Raw genomic sequence first — 9,537 nt, 5'->3', positions numbered from 1 at the left:
TCAAAATTTTGCTGTTGTATTGGTTTTCAACAAGCGAGAAAAAATTCTTGATCTGAGCAATGGCTTTAAATTTGTGCCGCAAAAGGTGAACCCATGTGGTTCTAGAATAGTCGTCTATTATGATCAAGAAATATTGCACTCCTGATAATGAAGTGGTTTGATATCCTCTCCATATATTGCAATGTATGAGTTAAAACAGCTTTGTCAAGGAAACATATCCGCTGGGGAAGGGCAAACAAGTTTGCTTGGCCGTGTGGCAAATGTCACAATGATCGTGAGGAACACAACCATGCAATCTATTATTATTAATAAGGGTTTGTAATCTAGTATTTGAAAGGTGTCCAAGTCTTAAATGCCAAATACTAGAATAAAAAAAAGAATTGTTTAATGAAAAAATATCATTGATCTCAAGAACATAGAGGCCTCCACGCAGCTTACCCACTCCAATCTTCTGATTCGAGAGATGGTCCTGTAAAACACAATGATCATGATAAAAACAGACATCACAATTTAGATTTTGGATCAATTTATTCACAGAAATGAGATTAAACTTAAAATTTGAAACAAAAAGAATATTTGAAAGGTTGAGGTTTGGTCTTAGTTGGGCACTGCCAGTGTGGGTTGCTTGCGCAAAAGACCCGTTTGGCAAGCTAATAGGAGGGAAAATGATGGGTTTAGGAAGCATTAAATTTGATAAGAAATTAGTAATATGATATGTAGCACCTGTATCTATGATCCAATTTTCAGGCGCTAAGGAACAAGCAAGGGAGACATCAAGATTACCTGTTAGTTGGCGGTAGGTGCTGGTTTGGTATTACCAAGATTTATTACGGCTAATATCTGATTGAGTTGCTCTGGGGTGAAGTGTTGAGGATTTTGGACGGGCATGGGTTTGTTGCCTTCAGAAGTCACCGAAATTGCGTTGGCTTGGCTCGATTATCGGGCATTGGAGGGAGCACCAGATCGATTTGGAAAGTCGTGAAGATGAAAACACTTGGCCTTTACATGGCCAAGTTTTCCGCAGTGGTCACACTTTGGGCGGACACGATTCTACCGATTTCTGTTAGAATCTACACTAGTTTAAGCATTGAAACCTTTTACGCTTGCCACAACTGGTTCCTGGATGGACGTGATTATAAGGTCACATTGTCTTTTCTCTTGCACAAGTAGTGCAAAAGCCTTGAAAATACTTGGCAATGGTGTCATTAAGAGCAGTTGGCTCCTTATGGCACTGTAGCTCTCATTTAGCCTCATTAAAAACTACATTAGCCTTTCTTGATCTTGTTGTTCATGAATGGCCTTTACTGTGCCGCATGTACATGGTTGAACAATCATATATGTGGACATCTCATCCTAGAGACCTTTAATCTTTGTATAATAGGATGCCATAGAAGTTTGCATCTGTTTAAGATTAATGATCTCTTGCTGGATCTAGTATATGCGCGGAGCATTCGACTGGGAGAATCGCTCACGAAGTTCGGCCCATACCTCAGCCACAGTCTCAGCGTAGATGACACTTGATGATAAATCCGAATGCAATGAATTGAGAAGCCATGATAGTACCATGTTATTGCATTATTCCCATGCAGTGATAGATTTTGTGGGAGATGTCAGTTTTTTGATGGATCCATTTATGAATCCAAATTTATTTTTCGCAGATAGTGCCATGGTCATTGCGCGACACCATCTTGTGTAGTCATCGTCGGTCAATGGTTGTGATATCAGTGTCATGCCAGGATTGTCTGAATGATAGAGGAAAAATGGGCTCTCTATTTCTTCAGAATTCATAGTTGATGTACTTTCGACTCCACTATCCATCTATGTGCAGAGAGAAAAGACGAAAACTAGGGCAGTAGATGTGCAGTCGATAAAACGCTGATCCGATCTTGCAGCAGGGGCTGAATATGGTGCTTGAACGAAAACTATAACCTATGCACTGATACCATGTAGGAAAAACAAGATCGAGAAATATAGGAATCAATTGAATTATTGCTCACTGAATTGAATTTAGGATGTATATATAAAAGAACAAGTACAATGATAATCCTATTATCTTCTCATGATAAACTCGACTTCCTTATCTTCAAGTTTGACCGAAACTCTTGAATTGATCGGGACTCTTGAATCTCACGCTTGACCAGGACTTGTGAATAGTCCTTATTGTGAGAGTCTTGCAGTGAGAGAGTCCTTGATAATGTCGATAATCAAGGATTGTAAGTGTCCTTGAGAGTAATGTCGATAATCAAGGATATGGTTATTCTTGATTATCGATCTCATATCAAATGTGAAGATCATATAAAGCTTTTACAATGCGACCAGGTCTTTATTTTGGTTGCAGTTTCTTTCGATTATAAATACAAAAAATTATTTATGCTTCATGCATATGTAGACTTCTTTAACACTTTTTTTTTTACAGAGAAAGCTGAGGTTAGGCAGACCCCTACCAGTTATACAACCATACCATTTGGGATTCGAACATGCAACGTCCCAACACAATCTGAGGTGCACTAACTGCTCCTACCAGATCTTAACACTTGGTTCACGCTTTGCATGTCATTATTGGCATCCATTTCTAAATTTGTTAACTATGCTTTGGACTTAGACAACTTAGATGTGGATCAGAACCTGCCTAAAGATCGGGGTGCAAACGGATCGGTTGGTCAGACCTCCATCTAAAACACTTTGCGTGTGGATACAGATTCTTACAATGAGATCTGAAAGTGTAACTAGGCCAGATCCAGATTTACTTGTTGGAAATTTTCTTTTGGATTTGGATCAAGTTTGGATTAGTGTTTTTAACTCAGATTTATGTTCAGATCCAGATGCTAATCCGATTTATTTGTACTTTTTACAATTGAATACATTGACTTTGTTTCTTTTATGCAATCTATACTTACCGTATATATGAATCATATCTAAATTCAACCTTACACTCATTGGATATTAATTAGATCCGGACTCAGGTCAGCTGGACAAAATTTGTACCCATATTCGGATCAGTCATGATCCAGTGGTATCCAATCCATTTGCTACCTAAAGCTAGGGGTGTCAACGGGTCGGGTTTGGTTCGGACCAAGGTGGAACCAGACTTGTACCAGATTTTTAGGTATGGTATCGGGTCCAGACCCAGGTCTAATCGGGTTCACTATAAGAAAAACCATACCCGAACCCGATAAGAACAAACTGACCCCCCCCCCCCATCCCGGTCCATTGCCATCCCTACCTCGAGTAGACATGTATCATCTTGGAAAACAAAATTCATTTTTCGGTTTCCCATTTATCCTTTGAAATTAAAAATACTCTTTCATCCTCGTAAGAAAGAAAAAGGATTAATATTTTAAGCATATGATTATGAAGGTTATTATTGTAATTTGATTCATGATTTAACTTGAAATCAATAATAGAGTTAGACCTCTGTTTGGAAGTTTCCAAGAAAACAGAGGATCATATTAGGAAATTCAGAAAAGTAAGGGCCAGTTTTAGAATTAAGCATAAAATATAGGCCCTTAAAATGAAAATTTTCCAAAATCTTGATATTTAACTTTTAAAACTATGTAAGAAAATATATAAATATAGAATAAAAGAGTAAAAAAATACAAAACTTTAAATATGAATATAATAAAAAATTAAAATGCTAAACTATAAATATGACATTAATAACTCATTAGGTCCTGATAAAAAATATAATATTTTTAAAGGAATAACATTTGGTAATGGCGAAGTGAGGTACAAATGCTTTATTTTTTATTTTTATTTTTTGGTCGCTTTTCATAAAACCAACCTTATAGATGTGAACTACATGTTTGGTTTAGGTGGAATCGGCTTTCTAATAATCTGATTATCACACATAAGCATCCTTTTTATAAGGCTTCAATAATCAATGGCCTACAATGTGTGATACTTTCTCGTGTTGTAAAATCATAGTTTTTTCATAAAATAACAGGATTCAAAAGTCTGATCTTACTATTTTAAACATCCTGAACGCATCAACGATCTCTGATCCAAGGTCCGATTGGATCAAAGCAGCATTCACCCATTACCAAATGTTATCCCATTTTTCAAGATAGCGATATCTTGAAAACATCGTGTTTTTTGAACTATATCGGTTATTGAAAAGCTAACGTTAAAATCTTGGCAATTTCCAAAAAAAAAGGGGGAGAGCAGATCAGGTGATCTGTCAAATGAATTTAAGAAAGTGATATGACATGTTAACCGTCCATTGCTTTTTGGACGGTGAGGATGCCAAATCACTTTTAGAAAAGTGATTTGACAGATCACTTGATCTGCTCTTGGGAGGGGCGGGGGAGGAGCTGATATTTGTGACTAATCCCTTCGTCTCCTCACTGATAATACTCTGCACTCCGGCTGGATTCATTTTTTGTTAGAATCGATCTTTTTTCACCGGGAAAGAAGGCCACCCACCATGGTGGCACGCTTCCTTCGAAGAGCCACCACGCTTCTCAACCCGAAGAGCGCTCGATTCCTGTCTCAGACGCCGTTCTTCCGCTCGAAACCCCTCAAAATCGACGACCCCAACTCCCCATCTTCGTCTCACCCCGTTCCCACAGTCCATCCGACGAAGATGGGACTCTCTCCCTTGCTCCCCACCAGCAGATTCGACCCCATAGAGCTCGGCATCGAGCTAGTTGATCCCGATCTCTGGGGCGTCTCCTATGGCATAGCCGAGTTCTCCAGAGAAGCTCTCGATCGAGAAAGGTCGGAAATCGACGGGATTTCTCGTCAGGAAGAGCGGAAGGATCCCGATTTTGACGAGATTGAAGATATGCGCCTCCGTGGTAGCCTTTTCTACAAGCTCGATCGCGATTCTCGCGAGTTCGAAGAGTATAGCTTGGATTTCCACCGGAGAAGTAAAGGAAATAAGAGAAAGGAGAAAAAAATCGATCCCCAAATCGGAGAAAGAAGGGAGGAATTCGAAAACCCCAAGTTGGGGACTCAAGATGAGGTGCCGTTGGAAGAAACGGTGGTGAAGAAACTGAGGAAACCGACTTATAATCAGTTGACAGACCCTTACATGGAGCCATTTTGCTTGGACATATTCATTTCGAAGAGCTCCGTGCGCGCTTGCATCGTTCACAGAGTGACCAGCAAGGTCGTCGTCGTCGCGCATTCGATTTCTAAGGATTTGAAACGCGACCTGTCGTCTACGAGGGACGCGAACGCTTGCGCTGCTGTCGGAGGGGTTCTGGCTCAGCGAGCGATCGCGGACGATATTCATAATGTGGTGTATACGCCGAGGAAGGGGGAGAGGTTGGAAGGGAAGCTTCAGGTTGTGCTTCAATCTGTTATTGATCATGGGGTCAATGTGAAGGTGAAAATCAAGCAAACGAGGCTAAAGAAAACAAGCCCTATGTGGTATGAGTCATGACAGTTAGCTGAGGCAAGCGAAAGTAATGAACTCACCTTGTCACTATCTTTTTTTTTTTAGAAAATGAGCAATTTTAGTTGCAGATTTATGATGTTAAATATTTATGCAGAAAACATGACTTGTTTATATTTGAAATATGGGATACATTGCCACTCAATGTTGTTCATTGCAGCATTTTCTGCATTAGTTACCAAAAGGATTTATTTCATATTTTTTATTTGTATAGTCTGGACTCTTCCTTCTGTGAATTTACAGCAGTAGCTGATTCGCTTACAATAAGAGTTTAGAAATACAAATGGAGTTATGAAGTGGTTCAGAAATAGTAGTTGATCTTTGTTGACATGAAATGCAATGGACCACAGCATAATATGTCCAGATTCAACACCGACTTGCATGTATGTGCACAAAGCATAGTTTAGTTGATTACTTTTAAATTGTTGCTTAATTTTGCACAAAGTGAGAAGTTTACTAACTTGTCCATGAGAAGAGCTAAACCTTAAGTGAAGCAAAATGACAAGTATTGAAATATAAAAGGTTGGATTTAGATGCAATTGTTTTAGCTAAAGTCATTCTTCCAAACAGCTACTAATGAAGTAGTTAAGGTCAAACTTTTGTTAATATCCTTTTTGGGTAAAGAAAAAGACAGAAAAAAGAAGGTATGTGCATGCAACATGAGATGTATGCCCTGACTCAACTAGTCTACCAAACAAAATTTGATGCTTGAGCATGAAATATTGTTGCAGGAATATATTTAGCACTATCAGACATTTATCGTTTATAAGACTGTTTAGGATGAAAATTTCAAACTAGGATCATCAATACTAGAGGAGAACTATTGCAATATGGGTGCTTTCTCTAGTTTTTGATATGTGAACAAGTGTATGTATTGCATCGTGGTTATATTCTTTATTGAACTTCATACGGGTTCATAAACCAATCTTTGTCCGACTTGTTTTTCCTCAATTTCATCACTCTAAACTGTATCTTCCTTTGAAGAGAAAAAGGGAAGGGAAATTTCTGAAGAATTTGGACCATGAGTGATCTCTTGAAGAAAAACAACAATATAAATGAAGTATCGCTAGTTTCAAGAATAGTTAATCCCCATTCCGGAAGTGCTGACTTGAAAGGAACCTTTTACTGTACTCTACAGCATCATCATTCCGGCTATGTGTTAGGGTAGAGGATTCCTAGTTGGCTTTCGTCTTCCTTTGTCAGTATTCTGATATCCTTTGCCTGTCCAAGCCATGTAGTTATCTAGAACAAAATATTAGAAACAAAGACTAGAACTAACTATTCAGAACTTATTTAATTCTAGCATCTGAATGTTCTTAATAAGAAAAACATAACAAATCTTAATATCTTTTCTAATTTCAAATCAGGTTTTGTTAACCCTAACTTGGTTTGATAAAACTTTCACCAACTCAGCCTCCACACACCCCACCTCCCCACCACCAACCTTCCCATCTTCATGGGTTGGAAGTTGGGAAAGATGGAGGTGGTGGTGGTTCCCAATAATCTGTATTGGGAATACCAATATGCTTGTACGATCAGAGATGTCAAGGGCTTATCCTATATAATGTGACCAGAAGGCCAATAGAATTGGTTGTATGCTGTCCTTCCTCAAAAAAAAAAAAAAGAATTGGTTGTATTCTGTCAAAAATGAAATATATTGCCCATTGATCAAACCCATTCTTTTGGCCTAAGACTGAGGGATTTTGAACTTTGAGAAGATGAATATATGCAATGATAATGAAGCATCAATATATTCTTGCTTCAAATGATAATATATGATTTGTAGATTATGAATTCTTTGTTCATATTCAATATAAGAATGATATCCTGTGGGAGAATAATTAACAGGGTTGCCCTATCCTCAGAAATAACTTGCAAGGATTGGGATGACTATAATGATCTCATTGCATGGCAACTTGAGTCATGAATGTGTGGAAACAAAGTTGTCTAATTTTACATGAAAAAAGTACTAATGGCCCCTCCCATATACATTATCAGCACCCTATTAGGCTGAAAATTGCTCTAACCCAGCGACTCAAAACAGAAGTTTCAATCTAATTGATTCAAATGATGAAAGCCAAAGTCTTAAATCCTAAATTGACACTCCCACACCTATATGAATCCAAGCTGGATTATCCAACTACTAGAGGAAGAAGAGTCTCTCTCTCTCTCTCTCTCTCTCTCTCTCTCTCTCTCTCTCTCTCTCTCTCTCTCTCTCTCTCTCTCTCTCTCTCTCTCTCTCTCTCTCTCTCTCTCTCCACAGGTGTGCACACATGTAATTTAGCTCTAACCAAGAATTCCATTTCTATGAAACTGTGTTGAAGCCTTCACCAACACTCACAATGGAGCAACCAATGAGAGCTGTTTTGTGTGTCTATAAGTGCAGAGCCAACCTCCTCTCCCAAGGTCAATGCTATCTTAAATTTCCAACTGTAATTCTTCTTTGTGTTTCCATTGCAGATTCATGAAAATTGTATAAATTAGAAACATCTCCTTTGGCTTGCTGGAGCTGAGGCTTTAGAAGCAGTGTATCTAAAGGTTGATTGTGAGAATGATGCAGGTCTGCCAATGACAGAAAAGTGCTTCTGTTCTTTAAGGGTTTTCATTATCAAGGACAATATCTACTGGTGAGGAAAAGCTGTGGCTGTCTTTCTAATATAAGCGTGGGTAGAACACACTTGAAAAGCCATCACTATGATGAACAGGGCACAATGAAATTTGGGTATTAATTATTTGTGTGCGTCTGGCTTGACTGAGCAGGTCTCCTTCCAGTTAGGAGAAACTATGGTTCACATCGTCAATTTGCCATCAAGAGAATCATTGAGACCATATTTGTTATGTTGTGCTTTATTGTTCTTGAGATCATACTCTTTGGTTTTAAAAGCTTCAAGTGGCAAGGGCTACATTCCCAGATACCCCTAAAATACCTTGAGAAATAACAAGTGCATGTTTTTATTTTTACCAAGCAGCTGTGCTTGAGTTCCTTGGAGATGAATGAAAGAAAAAGAGTAATATTAAATCTTAAAAACTATTTGCAAATTTTTGAATTACTTGGATGGAAAAACATATGGACACATTTCAGTATAATTTTAACTATGAGTATTAATATTATGTCACCTGTTCATTCTTAAAGATCAATTAAAGGTTGTAATATATGCATTGATCTGGTGATCTAATTTTGTTTTTTTTTTGTATATTTTTATTGCCACTAAATTACTGATGAATCAACAGTGTACAAGGATATATAGCTGATATGCAATATGGATGCCAAACGCTAAGTTGCCAATATATTGAGTTGTGATTATGATGAAAGACAGTGAATAAAGAATTTGAAATATGACACTGATTGTTACTGCTTCTCTGGAGTGGCGTCTGTCATTGAGGTAACAACAGCATAAGATGAAGCACTGTGCTGCCATGCTTGCCTTGTTTTCTATGATCATCAAAGCACGGAGCTTTGGATCTTGCATCTGCTGTTCATGTATTAAAATGTCTCTTCATCTCCACGTTGGAACTTTGAAGATATATCATATGATAATTAGTCAGACTTTTCTTCTTCTTTTTTATATGAATTAATCTTCTACATGGCATGCACATCCTAATGGGGATCTTAAACTTCCTTTTCTAATGTTGAGTATAAAATTTAAAGTGTAAGTAGTTATAAGATATCAAGCTGGGAAAACCTCTGACTTCAACAAACCCTCCAGTCCTCCGAAAACCTTCACCTATTGATTCCATTCATTGGTGGGAATTGCTTCAACCGTTCAATGGCCCAGGAAACCTTCAACAAACCCCTTCAAATTCTGCATGCTTATGTGCCTCTCAACCGTTCTTGGGTGGGAATTGCTAATCTCAAAAAGTTTGCAGAAGGTTTGGGTGGTCATTTTCTAATGGCCCAGGAAACCACCCGAACCATAAAGCATGCATGCTATGCAAGAATTCATGTAGATTTCAAGCTGAAAGAGTTTACTTACCTTCAAAAAATTTTGTTGATTTCAGCTTGTTAGGTCTTGGTGAATTTCTCACTGAAGATGGAGAGTACTAATATAAGAAAATAGGTTCAACAAACATCAGAATTGGGCTTAAATTCTGACAGACTAGACATCACCGCACCAATGGAAAGAGAAATGCTCTTAGCA

General features: G+C 38.1%; 1 protein-coding gene across 2 annotated transcripts; it reads left to right on the top strand.

Moving 5' to 3' along the window:
- The first annotated feature begins 4,379 nt into the window (after positions 1-4,379).
- LOC149839777 (Ribosomal L18p/L5e family protein) lies at positions 4,380-8,359 on the top strand. 2 transcript variants are annotated; one of them, XM_090004227.1, is made up of 2 exons: positions 4,380-5,408; positions 7,959-8,359. In XM_090004227.1, exon 1 carries the CDS (start codon positions 4,424-4,426, stop codon positions 5,384-5,386), a length of 963 nt encoding a protein of 320 aa, XP_089860353.1. In that variant the 5' UTR covers positions 4,380-4,423; the 3' UTR covers positions 5,387-5,408; positions 7,959-8,359. The 2 variants fall into 2 exon arrangements, with proteins under 2 accessions (XP_089860353.1, XP_089860352.1); XM_090004226.1 differs by having other exon boundaries at positions 7,859-8,359.
- Positions 8,360-9,537: the final 1,178 nt, after the last annotated feature.

This window comes from Nuphar pumila, chromosome 4 (genome assembly GCF_984573655.1).
Source record: "Nuphar pumila chromosome 4, dmNupPumi1.hap1.1, whole genome shotgun sequence".
Lineage (NCBI taxonomy): Eukaryota > Viridiplantae > Streptophyta > Magnoliopsida > Nymphaeales > Nymphaeaceae > Nuphar > Nuphar pumila.
The sequence above is the reverse complement of the archived record's forward strand: the minus strand, read 5'-3'. Positions and strand labels throughout refer to the sequence as shown.

What these genes read in the sequence shown, in the direction of transcription:
- LOC149839777 (XM_090004227.1), top strand. Translation starts at nt 4,424, where the DNA reads ATGGTGGCACGCTTCCTTCGAAGAGCCACCACGCTTCTCAACCCGAAG.